Source organism: Oncorhynchus masou, chromosome 6 (assembly GCF_036934945.1).
Source record: "Oncorhynchus masou masou isolate Uvic2021 chromosome 6, UVic_Omas_1.1, whole genome shotgun sequence".
In the NCBI taxonomy this organism is placed as follows: Eukaryota; Metazoa; Chordata; class Actinopteri; order Salmoniformes; family Salmonidae; genus Oncorhynchus; species Oncorhynchus masou.
The window spans coordinates 34,645,541-34,666,671 of NC_088217.1; the positions used below are offsets into that span (position 1 = coordinate 34,645,541).

General features: G+C 44.2%; 2 protein-coding genes across 2 annotated transcripts; both read right to left on the reverse strand.

Annotated features, from left to right (window-relative positions):
• Positions 1–4,125: 4,125 nt before the first annotated feature.
• On the reverse strand, positions 4,126–8,940 carry LOC135541580 (zona pellucida sperm-binding protein 3-like). The gene is made up of 11 exons (XM_064967883.1): positions 8,856–8,940; positions 8,550–8,805; positions 7,412–7,727; positions 7,218–7,333; positions 7,025–7,128; positions 6,091–6,268; positions 5,823–5,940; positions 5,584–5,669; positions 5,262–5,458; positions 4,985–5,131; positions 4,126–4,232 (listed from the first exon to the last, which is right to left on the reverse strand). The coding sequence occupies exons 1-11, from the start codon at positions 8,938–8,940 to the stop codon at positions 4,126–4,128; spliced, it is 1,710 nt and encodes a 569-aa protein (XP_064823955.1).
• A 4,124-nt stretch (positions 8,941–13,064) lies between these two features.
• LOC135541581 (zona pellucida sperm-binding protein 3-like) lies at positions 13,065–18,203 on the reverse strand. Its single transcript, XM_064967884.1, has 11 exons — positions 18,112–18,203; positions 17,411–17,740; positions 16,348–16,663; positions 16,154–16,269; positions 15,961–16,064; positions 15,027–15,204; positions 14,758–14,875; positions 14,519–14,604; positions 14,201–14,397; positions 13,924–14,070; positions 13,065–13,171 (listed from the first exon to the last, which is right to left on the reverse strand). The coding sequence occupies exons 1-11, from the start codon at positions 18,201–18,203 to the stop codon at positions 13,065–13,067; spliced, it is 1,791 nt and encodes a 596-aa protein (XP_064823956.1).
• Positions 18,204–21,131: the final 2,928 nt, after the last annotated feature.

The window sequence follows — 21,131 nt, forward strand, 5'->3', positions numbered from 1 at the left end:
CTCTTTTTTTTTTTGTTGACGTTGAGTGAGAAGCTGTTTCCCTGACACCACACTCCGTGCCCTCACCTCCTCCCTGTAGGCTGTCTCGTCGTTATTGGTAATCAAGCCCACTACTGTTGTGTCGTCTGCAAACTTGATCGTTGAGTTGGAGGCGTGCTATGGCCACGCAGTCGTGGGTGAACAGGAGTACAGGTGGGGGCTGTGCACGCACCTGTGTGGGGCCCCAGTGTTCAGAGTCAGCGAGGTAGAGGTGTTGTTTCTTACGTTCACCACCTGGGGGAGGCCCGTCAGAAAAATCCATGGTACTATGGTGTTGAATGCTGAGCTGTAGTCAATTAACAGCATTCTTAAATAGGTATCCCTCTTGTCCAGATGGGATAGGGCAGTGTGCAGTGTGATGGCGATTGCATCGTCTGTAGACCTGTTTGGCGGTATGCAAACTGAAGTGGGTCTATGGTTGCCGGAAGGTGGAAATGATATGATCCTTGACTAGTCTCTTAAGTTAAAGCACTTCAGGATGACAGAAGTGAGTGCTACGGGCGGTAGTCATTTAGTTCAGTTATCTTTGCCTTCCTGGGTACAGGAACCATGGAGGCCATCTTGAAGCATGTGGGGACAGCAGACTGGGATAGGGAATGATTGAAAATGTCTGTAAACACACCAACCAGCTGGTTAGCACATGCATAAACTTATCCTCTGCAGCGAAGGTAACTCTGGGTCTTGCTTTCCTGTGACGGTCCTCATGAGAGCCAGTTTCATCATAGCGCTTTATGGTTTTTGCGACCGCACTTGAAGAAATGTTCAAAGTTCTTGAAATCTTCCAGATTGACTGACCTTCATGTCTTAAAGTAGTGATTGACTGTCCTTTCTCTTTGCTTATTTGAGCTGTTCTTGCCATAATATGGACTTGGTCTTTCACCAAATTGAGCTATCTTCTGTATAACACCCCATACCTTGTCACAACACACCTGATTGGCTCAAAGGCATTAAGAAGGAAAGAAATTCCACAAACAAATTTTTAACAAGGCGGCAGGTAGCCTAGTGGTTAGAGCGTTGGACTTGTAACCGAAAGGTTGCAAGATCGAATCACCGAGCTGACAAGGTAAAAATCTGTCGTTCTGTCCCTGAACAAGGCAGTTAACCCAGTGTTCCTAGGCCGTCATTGAAAATAAGATTTTGTTCTTAACTGACTTGCCTAGTTGAAAAAGGCACAGCTGTTAATTCAAATGCATTCCAGGTGACTACCTCATGAAGTTAGTGAGAGAATGCCAAGAGTGTGCAACGCTGTCATCAAGGCAAAGGGTGGCTACTTTGAATAAATATAAATTGGATTTGTTTAACACCTTTTTGGTTACTACATGATTCCATGTGTTATTTCATAGTTTGATGTCTTCACTATTATTGTACAATGTAGAAAATAGTAAAAAATTAAGAAAAACCCTTGAATGAGTAGGTGGGTCCGAACTTTTGGCTGGTACTGTATATGCGTATAAACCTTTTTGGGTCGGGGGCCCCCTAGTGTCCAGGGACCCTAAGCGACCGCTTTTGTCTGGTGCTGGCCCTGACCTTCCAAGGTGGTTTGAAATCAGATACAAATTTGATTCCTGGCCATGCGACTTGTGTCTAACGGTCAAATTTGATCTTTTTGCCCTCGTGGTTTTTAGACTGCTATTTTACATATATTGTTGCTTGCTAGTTAGTCGGTTGACAAGAACAGGTATTACTTACAGACAAATTATTGAATGTGCTAGAAAGCTACCTAGCTAGCTAGTTGACTGCTGGGGCGAGCCAGAAAGGACTCGTATTGAAAATAGTTTCATTGTCCTTTGAGGCTTTAAGTGTTCTAACACAATCATTTTTAACATTCAAAGTAACTGGGAACATCCATGGTAGGCTTTGTCACCTTAGCTTGGAGAGTCAGCATTCCAAAACAACAAAGCAGCACCCACCCGTAGCACACGCTCCAGCAGGTATATTTCACTGGTCACCCCCAAAGCCAATTCGTCCTTTGGTCACCTTTCCTTCCAGTTCTCTGATGCCAATGACTAAGGTATTGCAAAAATCACTGAAGCTGGAGACTCATATATCCCTCACTAACTTTAAGCACCAGCTGTCAGAGCAGCTCACAGATCACAGCTCAGCTGTAAATACCCCATCCCCATACTGTTATATGTTTTGCTCCCCAGTAGCTCTACTTGCACATTCATCTTCTGCACATCACTCCAGTGTTTAATTGCTAAATTGTCATTCTTTTGCCACTATGGCCTATTTGCCTTACCTCATTTGCACACTGTATATACACTTTTTTCTATTGTGTTGACTGTATGTTTGATTATTCCATGTGTAACCCTGTTTGTGTCGCACTGCTTTGCTTTAGCTTGGCCAGGTCCAGTTGTAAATGAGAACTTGTCCTCAACTAGCCTACCTGGTTGAAAAGGTAAATACATGTATTATTTTTAAGAGATGTGAGCATTAGGCCTTGCAGTGTAAACAAGGCTCTAGTGCACTGATCTAAAGGCAAAACCGATCCATTGATAAGCTGTTCTATAGTCCGAGATGCTTTGGGAATATGGGCCTAGAACCCTAAGGCCATCGGCTGCGTTTAGACAGGCAGCACAATCCTGCTCATTTTGTCACCAATTGGCCTCTTGACGAATCCGATTTGAAAAAAATATGTTGCGATTGGTCTAGACCAAGTGGAAAAAGAGCAGAATTGTGCTGCCTGTCTAAAAGCAGCCATATAATTTGTGTGAATTGGCACCTGCTAATTTCTCATCTCTGGCTTTTGAAATCAGAACAGGTGCTGTGGCAATCCCGTAGCGCCTGCCCAACTAGATGCTTAAGCGTTGCAACCAGTGGTTGTGTGCCACGTCATCAACAGTGCTGTGTGTGGTTAGCTGATTTGTTAAATACATAACCAGGCATTTTAAGATCTGGTAGGCATCTGCAATGTAGTCAGGGAGGAACTTTCCATTGATTTTGAGGCTAGGCCTACACCACACTAAACCCAAACACTTGGGTTTTGCACTAAATTATCCTTGTGGATAATATTGGAAATCTCTCAAAAAGGGGGCGGATTAAGGAAAAGGACCAGTTAGAAATGACAGTGCCGATTTCTGGTTCCAGTCCGCCAGTGGAGGTATAGGGAAGACACTTGGAAACCATGGGTTTGATACCATTCCACTGCAGTTACCACAAGCCCGGTCTTCCCAACTAAGGGGCCAACAACCTCCTGTGCAGTCCACCCATTCCTCAGACCCTTCATAGCAAGCCCAATGTCGCAGAATGCCCTGTAGCTTACATGCTCAATCAGGAACCTTGGGACAGAGTCACATTAGTCCAGGATGTGATGTCTGGCTACGCAAACACCAATACAGACCAAAGACTAAGCTAGGAAATGTCAGTTGGCAGCAACAGGCCCTCACTTTAACAAATGAAGGCAATATTTCAGATTACTCTAGCATGTAGTGCATAATGGTGAAGACAGAAAGTCAGTCGAAGTAGCATTAAATCATTTATTTTCAAAGAAATTAACAAGCATCATCTCAGCGTTGTGGTAGTCCCTTCACTGGTTGAGTTGGCCAGGAGCAGATGTGGTGCTTATGTCACTTTGTTGTAGGGTCATCCTCCTTGTGTGCTGGGACATCAGGACCGGCACCAACCTCAGTGAGTTGGAGTGTGCTGCTGCTTGGAGCAAGTCTATTATGGGCCACCACGACAACAGCGCCTTCCAATTCTAGAAATTGGATAGTGGACTGGGAACATATCCCTTCTTTATGAAACCCACATCAAAAGCAGATATTTGAAAGTGATACTGGCAATTGCCATGTGCAGGTTGACATTTATACAGACGGTATTGTCCTGGAGGCAGAACTGAGCGATTTCCACTAGATGTGCCAGATGGAAAGTCAAAATTGGCTACATTGTAACAATGTATGCTTTTAATTTAATGTTAGGCATTAGGGTTGGCAGTGAGATTAATGTTTAAAAATCATATTTTATTACTTTGTGGCTGTGCCAGCTAGTGAACATTCTGCGGAGCCATCCCAATAAGTGCTAACCTGCTTGCCATGTGCAGGTTATTTCCCTCTAAAATAGCAGTACCATCATCCCATACATACACTTTCAATAGGTTCCAATCTCATACTGATCCTCCTCTTCACCCAGACCCTCTTTCTCTGTGGTAACCTCAAGGTCTCCAAAGGGCTCAGGTGTAGGAATCAACTCCAGCTCTGAGAACAGACGATTTAGCACAGAGCCTACATGCAATTATCATACATTCAAAACAGTAACGTACTGTCATTACCTCGTTGGGCGATTAGTTCTTTCTGCCTGATGAAGCCATCATATGTTGCAGAGCTAACGAGACCGTGCTTGTTGTTGGGTCCGACCCTTGGGCCCAAGGGACTAACCTCATTTTGGGATTGGGTGAAATAAGGTCCTGGAATTAAATGTAACAGATTAACACAGCTAGTGTTGGCAGAATTGCTAGCCTATAGGACAGGAAAAGACAGGTGTCCGAAGTGGCACCCGATGACCTATAGCGCGCACTACTTTTGACCAGTGCATCATGGTCTAGGCATCTTGGTTGCCTCCCACACATTTTAAAATCTGGCTTTACACTTCTGTACGTACTAGAATGCGAGTTTGGCATCAAGGCCTGTCACTACCTTAACCGCTTGAATACATACAAAATAGTAGCTAGCAAGATGGAGATCAGTTATTTTTAATGAGTGCATTATGCAAGTGGCTAGTTTGCCTCAACTACCTTACTAAAACCACTGCAAAGGTATTCCCTGCAAAATGTGCTTTCAAATCATGACGTTCTGCCTCGTGATTTGTTGGGAGAAGTTGCCAAACGAGTCAGTCATTGAAACCAGACCCTAGTCACTGCTGTTGCCTAGGGTTGGGTTCTCAAGACAACCTGTTCAAAGGTAGTGCACTACATAAGGAATAAGATTATGCCATGTCAGAGTCAAATTACCTGTCTTGAAGTCCATGCCACGCGAACGACTGCCAGCAGAGAAGCCAGGTATATCGATACCTCCACTCGTCCGTGGAGATAGAGGTGTACTCTTCTGTTTACTTGGGAGGACCATCATGGGGCCCAAAGTAGCATCCTGGTCCCATACTAAAAGGACAACACATACATTTGCAGTCAATTAGTCTTCCCTCAATTTCCATATTGGAGAAGGTCCCGCCCCTGCAATGTGTTTTCAGAAGGTGGTGATGGAATAGAGGGATTAAGATGTCAAATACACCTTTCTTGGCCTTCATCCCAATACTCCAATTGTCACCAGAGGCTGGGGGTTTGTTGAGGTAGACACGAGGTTCAAGTTGGCTACCACCTCGTCTTGGACTGAGGGGACGTTGTGCTGGAGCTTGATCAACCCCCTTCTGTCTACTCAGGCTTGGACAACGCCCACATAGCAAATCATTCTCATCAGCAGACCTCCATCTGAAATATATGAAAGATCGACTCATGGACCAAGAACACACACCACTTCTTTAAAAAGCTATGGTTATTCCAGTGAATAGGTCACAGCCCAGTAACAGTAGCTAAGGAAATGTGACTTATCCCACCTGCCATCAATGAAGGAGCATGCCTTGTTGCTAGGCTCTGCATGGTCCATGACAGGGACTGCCATAAGGTGGCAGGTGATGTACAGCTGTGAAAAACAGGATAAGCAAAACAAAGATGCAGAATCACAGTAGCCTACATAATGTCTGTAAATTATGTTACTGTAGAATATTTGAACTACAGTACCCATAATGGCCTCTACAACATTGTTTTTAGTATTTTTATTAAATACCACCCTCACCTCTGCCCTGTCCTCCTGGTAGAACCTAAAGGCATCAATGTGGAACCCGAGCTTGTGGTCCTGGGTCCTATGCATGAAACCAGAGCGGGAACCAGGCAGCTGGGAATCCGACAAGCACCTGGAGGGAGATAATATTAAAATACATATTGGGGCATCTTCCTTAGTAACCAATTAAGAAGTCTCAAAGCCCTCAAATGGCATATTCTATTGTTCTCTACGGGCCAGCCGGATAATAGTCATTCTAAGTCATTTCCCCCCCCCTGCTTACCCATCACCCTCAATGAAGACATATCTGGGGACAGAGTTGCTCTCAGGGTCCAGTGTGGCCACGCAGCTGCTAACAAAGACCCTGAGCCTGGTGTGGTGAGCAACCCTGACAGACGCCTCAATGTTGATGGGATCACCCAGGAAGTAGACTCCAGAACCCCGCTCATAGAGCCAGTCACCTGGAAAGGAAATGGCAGTAAAGAAAGATCGTACTGCAAGTGATGCGTTTCAAAGTTACGAACACGAGTCGCTATTAAAACTACCACGGCCAGAACATATTGTCAATAGGCGCTCAACTAGTGAGCATCTAATAATGGATTAAGATGAGGGCCATGTTTAGGAGACAAACTGTATAACGGTGCAGATAGAAGTGTCCCCAATAACAGTTGTCTGATGTGATTCCGTATTTTGCATGTCAGAGGGGCATTAGTGCTACATAGCCGCAGGCAGATATAAATGTACTATGGAACCCTGACCTGTTCACCGGACGTGCTACCTGTCCCAGACCGGCTGTTTTCAACTCTAGAGACAGCAGGAGCGGTAGAGATACTCTCAATGATCGTCTATGAAAAGCCAACTGACATTTACTCCTGAGGTGCTCACCTGCTGCACCCTCGACAACTACTGTGATTATTATTTGACCATGCATGAACATTTGAACATCGTTGCCATGTTGTGTTATAATCTCCACCCGGCACAGCCAGAAGAGGACTGGCCACCCCTCAGAGCCTTTCTAGGGAGTTTCCTAGCCACCGTGCTTCTACACCTACATTGCTTGCTGATGTAAGAAGGGCTATATAAATAAATATCTGAACATTCAATTCACGGGTTTTACCAAGCTTCTGGGAGAGCGCCATTGTATCCTTTTGATTTATTATCTGAATGGTCAACAAAATTGTACCCTGCGAAATGCAGCCCGGGATTTATATACCCACTTGTCATAAGCTTCAATGAGAACTGCAGGGTGTCTTCAGCAGACACCGTGGCGGTGAAAGGGATCCAGGTCGGCTGGAGAGAAGAGCTGTCCAAACTGTACTTCCTGAAACAGAAAGTACAGACCGGTGAATACACCAATAGGTCAACGCAGCATTCCTATGACCGTCATACAACAGTATAGCCTAAACTCACCTTTCATAATGACACTCAATTGGGATTACAGCACCAGCCATTCGAATAACGCCATCTGGTGTGGTTCTGGGTGTATATCTGAGGAGGTTTGCGTAGATCAATGAGTCTTCGTTCAGCTGTGGAGTCACAAAGCAGCATTTAAGCGAAGGTTGTTTCAAGAAGTCAACAACTGAATTTTTAAAAATATATATTACCATGTGCTTGGTTCCACAGTCCGAAAGTGCTGCAAATATTCTGTACTCATCTCCGGCTGCTGAAGCTGTAGCCCTACACGGCTCTTGGTCTTGGTACTGTTCAACTCCAAGTCGCAGGTCATCCACGTCGATTAGATTACCGAGTTTAAACAGATCAGCCTTCACGATTATCTCCATGTAGTCTGAATGGCACGTCACAGCGACAGTTTCTACTCGAACTGGCCTTGAAACTGTTTGTTGGAGTGGAGGCTGTTCAAAGCGTGGACGATTGTCAAATTGCGGTGTTCGCCTTGGAAGTTGTTGCCATGTGTCAGTGCTATAAGTATATGACAAAGCAGGAGAGAGTAAGAAGTTTTCCACAAGTAAAAACCAAACCAGTTGCTTGAACAATAACCTGAGCGTGTTTGCCATCATGAGTCCCATGCCAACAACTAATGTGACTCTGTAGGTTAGAGGACAGGGTGCCTCTGCTATGCTACAATTGATGAAACTGAGGTAGCTTTTAACAACCAACCAGGCTGCACACCTGCGCTGGATTACGCCCTTATTTGGCCTTGCCTCTGATTAGTCAAGATCTTTAATTGGCACGCATGTTCAAATCAAATCACATTTTATTTGTCACAAACACATGGTTAGCAGATGTTAATGCGAGTAAGCGAAATGCTTGCGCTTCTGGTTCCGACAGTGCAGTAATATCTAACAAGTAATCTAACAGTTCCCCAACAACCTCAACTAATACACACAAATCTAAAAGGGGTGAATGAGAAAATGTACATATAAATATAAGGATGAACAACGGCCAAGCGGCATAGGCAAGGTGCAATAGATGGTATAAAATACAGTACATAAATATGATATGAGTATTGTAAGATATGTAAACATTATTAAGTGGCATCGTTTAAAGTGACTAATGATCCATTTGTTAAAGTGGCCAGTGATTGCGTCTCCATGTAGGCAGCAGTCTCTCTGAGTTAGTGACTGCTGTTTAGCAGTCTGATGGCCTTGAGATAGAAGCTGTTCTTCAGTCTCTCGGTCCCAGCTTCGATGCACCTGTACTGACCTCACCTTCTGGATGGTAGCGGTGTGAACAGGCAGTGGCTCGGGTGGCTGTTGTCTTTGATGATCTTTTTTTGCCTACCTGTTACATCGGGTGCTATAGATGCCAAGGTTGGGCAGGTAGTTTGCCCCCGGTGATGCGTTGTGCAGACCGCACCACCCTCTGGAGAGCCTTGCGGTTGAGGCCAAGCAGTTGCCGTACCAGGCTGTGATACATCCTGACAGGATGCTCTCGATTGTGGATCTGAAAAAGTTAGTCAGAGTTTTGGGTGACAAGCCACATTTCTTCAGCCTCCTGAGGTTGAAGAGGCGCTGATGCGCCTTCTTCACCACACCGTCTGTGTGGGTGGACCATTTCAGTTTGTCGTTGATGTGTATGCCGAGGAACTTTCCACTTTCTCCACTGGTGTCCCTTCAATGTAGGTGTTGGGGTGGGGGGGCTCCTTCAGCTGTTTCCTGAAGTCCACGATCATCTCTTTTTTTTGTTGACGTTGAGTGAGAAGCTGTTTCCCTGACACCACACTCCGTGCCCTCACCTCCTCCCTGTAGGCTGTCTCGTCGTTATTGGTAATCAAGCCCACTACTGTTGTGTCGTCTGCAAACTTGATCGTTGAGTTGGAGGCGTGCTATGGCCACGCAGTCGTGGGTGAACAGGGAGTACAGGTGGGGGCTGTGCACGCACCTGTGTGGGGCCCCAGTGTTCAGAGTCAGCGAGGTAGAGGTGTTGTTTCTTACGTTCACCACCTGGGGGAGGCCCGTCAGAAAAATCCATGGTACTATGGTGTTGAATGCTGAGCTGTAGTCAATTAACAGCATTCTTAAATAGGTATCCCTCTTGTCCAGATGGGATAGGGCAGTGTGCAGTGTGATGGCGATTGCATCGTCTGTAGACCTGTTTGGCGGTATGCAAACTGAAGTGGGTCTATGGTTGCCGGAAGGTGGAAATGATATGATCCTTGACTAGTCTCTTAAGTTAAAGCACTTCAGGATGACAGAAGTGAGTGCTACGGGGCGGTAGTCATTTAGTTCAGTTATCTTTGCCTTCCTGGGTACAGGAACCATGGAGGCCATCTTGAAGCATGTGGGGACAGCAGACTGGGATAGGGAATGATTGAAAATGTCTGTAAACACACCAACCAGCTGGTTAGCACATGCATAAACTTATCCTCTGCAGCGAAGGTAACTCTGGGTCTTGCTTTCCTGTGACGGTCCTCATGAGAGCCAGTTTCATCATAGCGCTTTATGTTTTTTGCGACCGCACTTGAAGAAATGTTCAAAGTTCTTGAAATCTTCCAGATTGACTGACCTTCATGTCTTAAAGTAGTGATTGACTGTCCTTTCTCTTTGCTTATTTGAGCTGTTCTTGCCATAATATGGACTTGGTCTTTCACCAAATTGAGCTATCTTCTGTATAACACCCCATACCTTGTCACAACACACCTGATTGGCTCAAAGGCATTAAGAAGGAAAGAAATTCCACAAACAAATTTTTAACAAGGCGGCAGGTAGCCTAGTGGTTAGAGCGTTGGACTTGTAACCGAAAGGTTGCAAGATCGAATCACCGAGCTGACAAGGTAAAAATCTGTCGTTCTGTCCCTGAACAAGGCAGTTAACCCAGTGTTCCTAGGCCGTCATTGAAAATAAGATTTTGTTCTTAACTGACTTGCCTAGTTGAAAAAGGCACAGCTGTTAATTCAAATGCATTCCAGGTGACTACCTCATGAAGTTAGTGAGAGAATGCCAAGAGTGTGCAACGCTGTCATCAAGGCAAAGGGTGGCTACTTTGAATAAATATAAATTGGATTTGTTTAACACCTTTTTGGTTACTACATGATTCCATGTGTTATTTCATAGTTTGATGTCTTCACTATTATTGTACAATGTAGAAAATAGTAAAAAATTAAGAAAAACCCTTGAATGAGTAGGTGGGTCCGAACTTTTGGCTGGTACTGTATATGTGTATAAACCTTTTTGGGTCGGGGGCCCCCTAGTGTCCGGGGACCCTAAGCGACCGCTTTTGTCTGGTGCTGGCCCTGACCTTCCAAGGTGGTTTGAAATCAGATACAAATTTGATTCCTGGCCATGCGACTTGTGTCTAACGGTCAAATTTGATCTTTTTGCCCTCGTGGTTTTTAGACTGCTATTTTACATATATTGTTGCTTGCTAGTTAGTCGGTTGACAAGAACAGGTATTACTTACAGACAAATTATTGAATGTGCTAGAAAGCTACCTAGCTAGCTAGTTGACTGCTGGGGCGAGCCAGAAAGGACTCGTATTGAAAATAGTTTCATTGTCCTTTGAGGCTTTAAGTGTTCTAACACAATCATTTTTAACATTCAAAGTAACTGGGAACATCCATGGTAGGCTTTGTCACCTTAGCTTGGAGAGTCAGCATTCCAAAACAACAAAGCAGCACCCACCCGTAGCACACGCTCCAGCAGGTATATTTCACTGGTCACCCCCAAAGCCAATTCGTCCTTTGGTCACCTTTCCTTCCAGTTCTCTGATGCCAATGACTAAGGTATTGCAAAAATCACTGAAGCTGGAGACTCATATATCCCTCACTAACTTTAAGCACCAGCTGTCAGAGCAGCTCACAGATCACAGCTCAGCTGTAAATACCCCATCCCCATACTGTTATATGTTTTGCTCCCCAGTAGCTCTACTTGCACATTCATCTTCTGCACATCACTCCAGTGTTTAATTGCTAAATTGTCATTCTTTTGCCACTATGGCCTATTTGCCTTACCTCATTTGCACACTGTATATACACTTTTTTCTATTGTGTTGACTGTATGTTTGATTATTCCATGTGTAACCCTGTTTGTGTCGCACTGCTTTGCTTTAGCTTGGCCAGGTCCAGTTGTAAATGAGAACTTGTCCTCAACTAGCCTACCTGGTTGAAAAGGTAAATACATGTATTATTTTTAAGAGATGTGAGCATTAGGCCTTGCAGTGTAAACAAGGCTCTAGTGCACTGATCTAAAGGCAAAACCGATCCATTGATAAGCTGTTCTATAGTCCGAGATGCTTTGGGAATATGGGCCTAGAACCCTAAGGCCATCGGCTGCGTTTAGACAGGCAGCACAATCCTGCTCATTTTGTCACCAATTGGCCTCTTGACGAATCCGATTTGAAAAAAATATGTTGCGATTGGTCTAGACCAAGTGGAAAAAGAGCAGAATTGTGCTGCCTGTCTAAAAGCAGCCATATAATTTGTGTGAATTGGCACCTGCTAATTTCTCATCTCTGGCTTTTTGAAATCAGAACAGGTGCTGTGGCAATCCCGTAGCGCCTGCCCAACTAGATGCTTAAGCGTTGCAACCAGTGGTTGTGTGCCACGTCATCAACAGTGCTGTGTGTGGTTAGCTGATTTGTTAAATACATAACCAGGCATTTTAAGATCTGGTAGGCATCTGCAATGTAGTCAGGGAGGAACTTTCCATTGATTTTGAGGCTAGGCCTACACCACACTAAACCCAAACACTTGGGTTTTGCACTAAATTATCCTTGTGGATAATATTGGAAATCTCTCAAAAGGGGGCGGATTAAGGAAAAGGACCAGTTAGAAATGACAGTGCCGATTTCTGGTTCCAGTCCGCCAGTGGAGGTATAGGGAAGACACTTGGAAACCATGGGTTTGATACCATTCCACTGCAGTTACCACAAGCCCGGTCTTCCCAACTAAGGGGCCAACAACCTCCTGTGCAGTCCACCCATTCCTCAGACCCTTCATAGCAAGCCCAATGTCGCAGAATGCCCTGTAGCTTACATGCTCAATCAGGAACCTTGGGACAGAGTCACATTAGTCCAGGATGTGATGTCTGGCTACGCAAACACCAATACAGACCAAAGACTAAGCTAGGAAATGTCAGTTGGCAGCAACAGGCCCTCACTTTAACAAATGAAGGCAATATTTCAGATTACTCTAGCATGTAGTGCATAATGGTGAAGACAGAAAGTCAGTCGAAGTAGCATTAAATCATTTATTTTCAAAGAAATTAACAAGCATCATCTCAGCGTTGTGGTAGTCCCTTCACTGGTTGAGTTGGCCAGGAGCAGATGTGGTGCTTATGTCACTTTGTTGTAGGGTCATCCTCCTTGTGTGCTGGGACATCAGGACCGGCACCAACCTCAGTGAGTTGGAGTGTGCTGCTGCTTGGAGCAAGTCTATTATGGGCCACCACGACAACAGCGCCTTCCAATTCTAGAAATTGGATAGTGGACTGGGAACATATCCCTTCTTTATGAAACCCACATCAAAAGCAGATATTTAAAAGTGATACTGGCAATTGCCACGTGCAGGTTGACATTTGTACAGACGGTATTGTCCTGGAGGCAGAACTGAGCGATTTCCACTAGATGTGCCAGATGGAAAGTCAAAATTGGCTACATTGTAACAATGTATGCTTTTAATTTAATGTTAGGCATTAGGGTTGGCAGTGAGATTAATGTTTAAAAATCATATTTTATTACTTTGTGGCTGTGCCAGCTAGTGAACATTCTGCGGAGCCATCCCAATAAGTGCTAACCTGCTTGCCATGTGCAGGTTATTTCCCTCAAAAATAGCAGTACCATCATCACATACATACACTTTCAATAGGTTCCAATCTCATACTGATCCTCCTCTTCACCCAGACCCTCTTTCTCTGTGGTAACCTCAAGGTCTCCAAAGGGCTCAGGTGTAGGAATCAACTCCAGCTCTGAGAACAGACGATTTAGCACAGAGCCTACATGCAATTATCATACATTCAAAACAGTAACGTACTGTCATTACCTCGTTGGGCGATTAGTTCTTTCTGCCTGATGAAGCCATCATATGTTGCAGAGCTAACGAGACCGTGCTTGTTGTTGGGTCCGACCCTTGGGCCCAAGGGACTAACCTCATTTTGGGATTGGGTGAAATAAGGTCCTGGAATTAAATGTAACAGATTAACACAGCTAGTGTTGGCAGAATTGCTAGCCTATAGGACAGGAAAAGACAGGTGTCCGAAGTGGCACCCGATGACCTATAGCGCGCACTACTTTTGACCAGTGCATCATGGTCTAGGCATCTTGGTTGCCTCCCACACATTTTAAAATCTGGCTTTACACTTCTGTACGTACTAGAATGCGAGTTTGGCATCAAGGCCTGTCACTACCTTAACCGCTTGAATACATACAAAATAGTAGCTAGCAAGATGGAGATCAGTTATTTTTAATGAGTGCATTATGCAAGTGGCTAGTTTGCCTCAACTACCTTACTAAAACCACTGCAAAGGTATTCCCTGCAAAATGTGCTTTCAAATCATGACGTTCTGCCTCGTGATTTGTTGGGAGAAGTTGCCAAACGAGTCAGTCATTGAAACCAGACCCTAGTCACTGCTGTTGCCTAGGGTTGGGTTCTCAAGACAACCTGTTCAAAGGTAGTGCACTACATAAGGAATAAGATTATGCCATGTCAGAGTCAAATTACCTGTCTTGAAGTCCATGCCACGCGAACGACTGCCAGCAGAGAAGCCAGGTATATCGATACCTCCACTCGTCCGTGGAGATAAAGGTGTACTCTTCTGTTTACTTGGGAGGACCATCATGGGGCCCAAAGTAGCATCCTGGTCCCATACTAAAAGGACAACACATACATTTGCAGTCAATTAGTCTTCCCTCAATTTCCATATTGGAGAAGGTCCCGCCCCTGCAATGTGTTTTCAGAAGGTGGTGATGGAATAGCGGGATTAAGATGTCAAATACACCTTTCTTGGCCTTCATCCCAATACTCCAATTGTCACCAGAGGCTGGGGGTTTGTTGAGGTAGACACGAGGTTCAAGTTGGCTACCACCTCGTCTTGGACTGAGGGGACGTTGTGCTGGAGCTTGATCAACCCCCTTCTGTCTACTCAGGCTTGGACAACGCCCACATAGCAAATCATTCTCATCAGCAGACCTCCATCTGAAATATAAGATCGACTCATGGACCAAGAACACACACCACTTCTTTAAAAAGCTATGGTTATTCCAGTGAATAGGTCACAGCCCAGTAACAGTAGCTAAGGAAATGTGACTTATCCCACCTGCCATCAATGAAGGAGCATGCCTTGTTGCTAGGCTCTGCATGGTCCATGACAGGGACTGCCATAAGGTGGCAGGTGATGTACAGCTGTGAAAAACAGGATAAGCAAAACAAAGATGCAGAATCACAGTAGCCTACATAATGTCTGTAAATTATGTTACTGTAGAATATTTGAACTACAGTACCCATAATGGCCTCTACAACATTGTTTTTAGTATTTTTATTAAATACCACCCTCACCTCTGCCCTGTCCTCCTGGTAGAACCTAAAGGCATCAATGTGGAACCCGAGCTTGTGGTCCTGGGTCCTATGCATGAAACCAGAGCGGGAACCAGGCAGCTGGGAATCCGACAAGCACCTGGAGGGAGATAATATTAAAATACATATTGGGGCATCTTCCTTAGTAACCAATTAAGAAGTCTCAAAGCCCTCAAATGGCATATTCTATTGTTCTCTACGGGCCAGCCGGATAATAGTCATTCTAAGTCATTTCCCCCCCCCCTGCTTACCCATCACCCTCAATGAAGACATATCTGGGGACAGAGTTGCTCTCAGGGTCCAGTGTGGCCACGCAGCTGCTAACAAAGACCCTGAGCCTGGTGTGGTGAGCAACCCTGACAGACGCCTCAATGTTGATGGGATCACCCAGGAAGTAGACTCCAGAACCCCGCTCATAGAGCCAGTCACCTGGAAAGGAAATGGCAGTAAAGAAAGATCGTACTGCAAGTGATGCGTTTCAAAGTTACGAACACGAGTCGCTATTAAAACTACCACGGCCAGAACATATTGTCAATAGGCGCTCAACTAGTGAGCATCTAATAATGGATTAAGATGAGGGCCATGTTTAGGAGACAAACTGTATAACGGTGCAGATAGAAGTGTCCCCAATAACAGTTGTCTGATGTGATTCCGTATTTTGCATGTCAGAGGGGCATTAGTGCTACATAGCCGCAGGCAGATATAAATGTACTATGGAACCCTGACCTGTTCACCGGACGTGCTACCTGTCCCAGACCGGCTGTTTTCAGCTCTAGAGACAGCAGGAGCGGTAGAGATACTCTCAATGATCGTCTATGAAAAGCCAACTGACATTTACTCCTGAGGTGCTCACCTGTTGTACCCTCAACAACTACTGTGATTATTATTTGACCATGCATGAACATTTGAACATCGTTGCCATGTTGTGTTATAATCTCCACCCGGCACAGCCAGAAGAGGACTGGCCACCCCTCAGAGCCTTTCTAGGGAGTTTCCTAGCCACCGTGCTTCTACACCTACATTGCTTGCTGATGTAAGAAGGGCTATATAAATAAATATCTGAACATTCAATTCACGGGTTTTACCAAGCTTCTGGGAGAGCGCCATTGTATCCTTTTGATTTATTATCTGAATGGTCAACAAAATTGTACCCTGCGAAATGCAGCCCGGGATTTATATACCCACTTGTCATAAGCTTCAATGAGAACTGCAGGGTGTCTTCAGCAGACACCGTGGCGGTGAAAGGGATCCAGGTCGGCTGGAGAGAAGAGCTGTCCAAACTGTACTTCCTGAAACAGAAAGTACAGACCGGTAAATACACCAATAGGTCAACGCAGGATTCCTATGACCGTCATACAACAGTATAGCCTAAACTCACCTTTCATAATGACACTCAATTGGGATTACAGCACCAGCCATTCGAATAACGCCATCTGGTGTGGTTCTGGGTGTATATCTGAGGAGGTTTGCGTAGATCAATGAGTCTTCGTTCAGCTGTGGAGTCACAAAGCAGCATTTAAGCGAAGGTTGTTTCAAGAAGTCAACAACTGAATTTTTAAAAATATATATTACCATGTGCTTGGTTCCACAGTCCGAAAGTGCTGCAAATATTCTGTACTCATCTCCGGCTGCTGAAGCTGTAGCCCTACACGGCTCTTGGTCTTGGTACTGTTCAACTCCAAGTCGCAGGTCATCCACGTCGATTAGATTACCGAGTTTAAACAGATCAGCCTTCACGATTATCTCCATGTAGTCTGAATGGCACGTCACAGCGACAGTTTCTACTCGAACTGGCCTTGAAACTGTTTGTTGGAGTGGAGGCTGTTCAAAGCGTGGACGATTGTCAAATTGCGGTGTTCGCCTTGGAAGTTGTTGCCATGTGTCAGTGCTATAAGTATATGACAAAGCAGGAGAGAGTAAGAAGTTTTCCACAAGTAAAAACCAAACCAGTTGCTTGAACAATAACCTGAGCGTGTTTGCCATCATGAGTCCCATGCCAACAACTAATGTGACTCTGTAGGTTAGAGGACAGGGTGCCTCTGCTATGCTACAATTGATGAAACTGAGGTAGCTTTTAACAACCAACCAGGCTGCACACCTGGGCTGGATTACGCCCTAATTTGGCCTTGCATCTGATTAGTCAAGATCTTTAATTGGCACGCATGTTCAAATCAAATCACATTTTATTTGTCACAAATACATGGTTAGCAGATGTTAATGCGAGTAAGCAAAATGCTTGCGCTTCTGGTTCCGACAGTGCAGTAATATCTAACAAGTAATCTAACAGTTCCCCAACAACCTCAACTAATACACACAAATCTAAAAGGGGTGAATGACAGTACATAAATATGATATGAGTATTGTAAGATATGTAAACATTATTAAGTGGCATCGTTTAAAGTGACTAATGATCCATTTGTTAAAGTGGCCAGTGATTGCGTCTCCATGTAGGCAGCAGTCTCTCTGAGTTAGTGACTGCTGTTTAGCAGTCTGATGGCCTTGAGATAGAAGCTGTTCTTCAGTCTCTCGGTCCCAGCTTCGATGCACCTGTACTGACCTCACCTTCTGGATGGTAGCGGTGTGAACAGGCAGTGGCTCGGGTGGCTGTTGTCTTTGATGATCTTTTTTTGCCTACCTGTGACATCGGGTGCTATAGATGCCAAGGTTGGGCAGGTAGTTTGCCCCCGGTGATGCGTTGTGCAGACCGCACCACCCTCTGGAGAGCCTTGCGGTTGAGGCCAAGCAGTTGCCGTACCAGGCTGTGATACATCCTGACAGGATGCTCTCGATTGTGGATCTGAAAAAGTTAGTCAGAGTTTTGGGTGACAAGCCACATTTCTTCAGCCTCCTGAGGTTGAAGAGGCGCTGATGCGCCTTCTTCACCACACCGTCTGTGTGGTTGGACCATTTCAGTTTGTCGTTGATGTGTATCCCGAGGAACTTTCCACTTTCTCCACTGGTGTCCCTTCAATGTAGGTGTTGGGGTGGGGGGCTCCTTCAGCTGTTTCCTGAAGTCCACGATCATCTCTTTTTTTTGTTGACGTTGAGTGAGAGTTGTTTTCCTGACACCACACTCCGTGCCCTCACCTCCTCCCTGTAGGCTGTCTCGTCGTTATTGGTAATCAAGCCCACTCCTGTGGTGTCGTCTGCAAACTTGATGGTTGAGTTGGAGGCATGCTATGGCCACGCAGTCGTGGGTGAACAGGGAGTACAGGTGGGGGCTGTGCACGCACCCGTGTGGGGCCCCAGTGTTCAGAGTCAGCGAGGTAGAGGTGTTGTTTCTTACGTTCACCACCTGGGGGAGGCCCGTCAGAAAAATCCAGTACTCAATTGCACAGGGCGGGGTTGAGGCCCAGGTCCCCCAGCTTGACGATGAGCTTGGAGGGTACTATGGTGTTGAATGCTGAGCTGTAGTCAATGAACAGCATTCTTAAATAGGTATCCCTCTTGTCCAGATGGTATAGGGCAGTGTGCAGTGTGATGGCGATTGCATCGTCTGTAGACCTGTTTGGCGGTATGCAAACTGAAGTGGGTCTATGGTTGCCGGAAGGTGGAAATGATATGATCCTTGACTAGTCTCTTAAGTTAAAGCACTTCAGGATGACAGAAGTAAGTGCTACGAACTACAAAAAGATGTGCACGTTTACGGAGCCTGACCAGGAGGCCGCTCCGTCTGCCCTTTCTGCGGCGCCTTTGTCTTCTGTCAGCTTCTGGGATCAGATCCATTGTCCTGAGTGGTGGTCCAAACAGAGGATCCACTTCGGGAAAGTCATATTCCTGTTTGTAATGTTGGTAAGTTGGCGTCGCTCTTACATCCAGTAGTTCTTTCCGGCTGTATGTGATAAGACTTAAGACTTCCTGGGGTAAGAAATAATACATAAATACAAATTCTAAATAGTTTCCCAAGGACTCGAAGCGAGCCGACCATCTCTGTCGACACATTATTTTTGGCCGCGTTCCTCTGCCCAGGCTTCGCTGATACGTGGCAGATCTTAAGACAGGAGAAGTATTTTTGTGTAAGTAAAACTGAACACTGCATTTATTGCATAAATGTAAATGAATTCCACCACTGAAGCAGAACTGTTGATGTTGAGTTCATAATTAAGCTTGAAGCCAATCTACATGGCTGCTGAATGCTTGGGTAAACAAACACTTGGCTAGAAAACACTTTGCACTAATAGAATCTGTAAAACATAAACACGACACACAAAGTTAGGCAGTAGAAATTAGTCAGGTATTATGTCCCAGCCTATGCAACGGAGGGAAGACCACAATAGAAGAACCAAGGTTATTAATCAAAGAGTCTTCCACTTCCTACTCTGAAAGTCACCTTGTCAATAATCTATAGTCAAATTTGCTCACTGCAAACCACCTCATTAGACTATATTAAATCCTCATTTATGATGAGTATTTCTGTTGAATCGATGTGGCTATGCAAAATCACTGGATGTTTTTGGAACTAGTGAATGTAAAGTGCCAATGGAAACTCAGATTTTTAAAACATAAATATGAACTTTATCAAACAAAACATACATGTATTGTGTAACATGAAGTCCTATGAGTGTCATCTGATGAAGATTATCAAAGGACAGTGATTAATTTAATCTCTTTGTGCTTTTTTTTCTCTCTCTTTGGCTGGAAAAATTGGCTGTGTATTTCTGTGAGTTGTTGGTGACCTAACATAATCGTTTGTTGTGCCTTCCCCGTAAAATCCTATTTGAAATCGGATACTGTGGTGGGATTAACAACAAGACTACATTGAAAACGATATAGGATACATGTATGTTTGAGGAATTTTAATTATGAGATTTCTGTTCTTTTGAACTTGGCGCCCTGTACTTTCACTGGTTGTTGTCATATCGCTCCTGTTAACGGTAATGCAGCCATAAGAAGTTTTAACACACTCTCAGAATTAAGCGGCACACAGATCAAACTAGATCCTTTTATTGCATTATTTGGTGTTTCCTTACCCACATTACAACTGACCAAAATGATTAAGGATATCATTGCCTTTGTCACTTTGTTAGATTAATTTTACTTAGATGGAAATCCTCTGCACCCCTTTCTCATGCTCTTTGGATTAAATCCATTTTGAAATGCGTAAAGTTGGAAAAAACTTAACACACCCTCAATGGGTCTATAGACAAATTCTATGCAATGTGGGCTCCCTTATTTTCTTATGTTAAATGACTACATTTCCCTGCAGTTCCAGAGTGATGTATATTTATATATCAGTGATGTAAGAGGCCTGGTATGTGTATACACGGCATCTCGGATGTTAAGGACTGTATTATCTGTGCTAGTTGACCTGTAACAACTGTATCAAAATAAATATATTTTTTGTCTTATTTTTGTACATTTTTATATATCTTTCTGTCTCACTCTTTGTTTTGCTGCATTGTTGTATTTGATGTGTTGTTTTATATTACTACCAAATAACTTACAAGTGCAATTATTTTGTAAATGCTGGTGTTGAAAATCCAATAAGCAAAGTAAAACAATTGAAAAAACAAAACAATTCTATGTACTTTGCTCCTTTCATATTCCCCTCTATCCTGACCGGTCTCCAAGTCCCTGCCACTGAAAAACATCCCCATAGTATGATGCTGTCACCACAATGCTTCACCGTAGGGATGGTAACAGGTTTCCCCCAGACATAATGCTTGGCATTCAGGCCAAAGAGTTCAATCTTGGTTTCATCAGACCAGAGACAATCTTGTTTCTCATGGTCTGAGACTCTTTAGGTGTCTTTTGGCAAACTCCAAGCGGGCAGTCATGTGCCTTTTACTGAGGAGTGTCTTTCATCTGGCCACTCTACTGTGCCATAAAAGCCTGATTGGTGGAGTGCAGTGGTGGACAGTATCCAACTGTCATATTTGAGTAAGAGTAAAGATGCCTTACTAGAAAATGACAAGTAAAAGTAAAAGTCACCCAGTAAAATTATACTCGAGTAAAAGTCGAAAAGTATTTGGTTTAAAATATATTATGTATCAAAAGTAAAAGTATAAATAATAAAAAAAAATCCTTATATTAAGCAAACCAGATGGCACCATTTTCTTGTTTTTTAAATTTACGGAAAGACAGGGACTCTCTAACATTCAAACATCATTTACAAACAAAACATGTGTGTTTAGTGAGTCCACCAGATCAGAGGCAGTAGGGATGACCAGGGATGTTCGGTTGATAAGTTCGTGAATTTGACTATTTTCCTGTCCTGCTACGTATTCAAAATATAGCGAGTACTTTTGGGTGTCAAGGAAAATGTACGGAGTAAAAATTACAGTATTTTCTTAAAGAGTGTAGTGAAGTAAAACTAAAAGCAGTCAAATATATAAATAGTAAAGTACATATACACC

What these genes read in the sequence shown, in the direction of transcription:
- LOC135541580 (XM_064967883.1), bottom strand. Translation starts at nt 8,940, where the DNA reads ATGATCGTGGACTTCAGGAAACAGCTGAAGGAGCCCCCCCACCCCAAC. An exon ending in ACCAGTGGAGAAAGTGGAAA is followed by an intron (nt 8,806 to 8,855) that starts GTTCCTCGGCAT and finishes CCACCCACACAG; the next exon opens with ACGGTGTGGTGAAGAAGGCG. An exon ending in TGCTCCTTCATTGATGGCAG is followed by an intron (nt 5,459 to 5,583) that starts GTGGGATAAGTC and finishes CATATATTTCAG; the next exon opens with ATGGAGGTCTGCTGATGAGA.
- LOC135541581 (XM_064967884.1), bottom strand. Translation starts at nt 18,203, where the DNA reads ATGCTGTTCATTGACTACAGCTCAGCATTCAACACCATAGTACCCTCC. An exon ending in ATTGAGTGTCATTATGAAAG is followed by an intron (nt 16,065 to 16,153) that starts GTGAGTTTAGGC and finishes TTTCTGTTTCAG; the next exon opens with GAAGTACAGTTTGGACAGCT. An exon ending in TGGCATGGACTTCAAGACAG is followed by an intron (nt 13,172 to 13,923) that starts GTAATTTGACTC and finishes GTCTGTTCTCAG; the next exon opens with AGCTGGAGTTGATTCCTACA.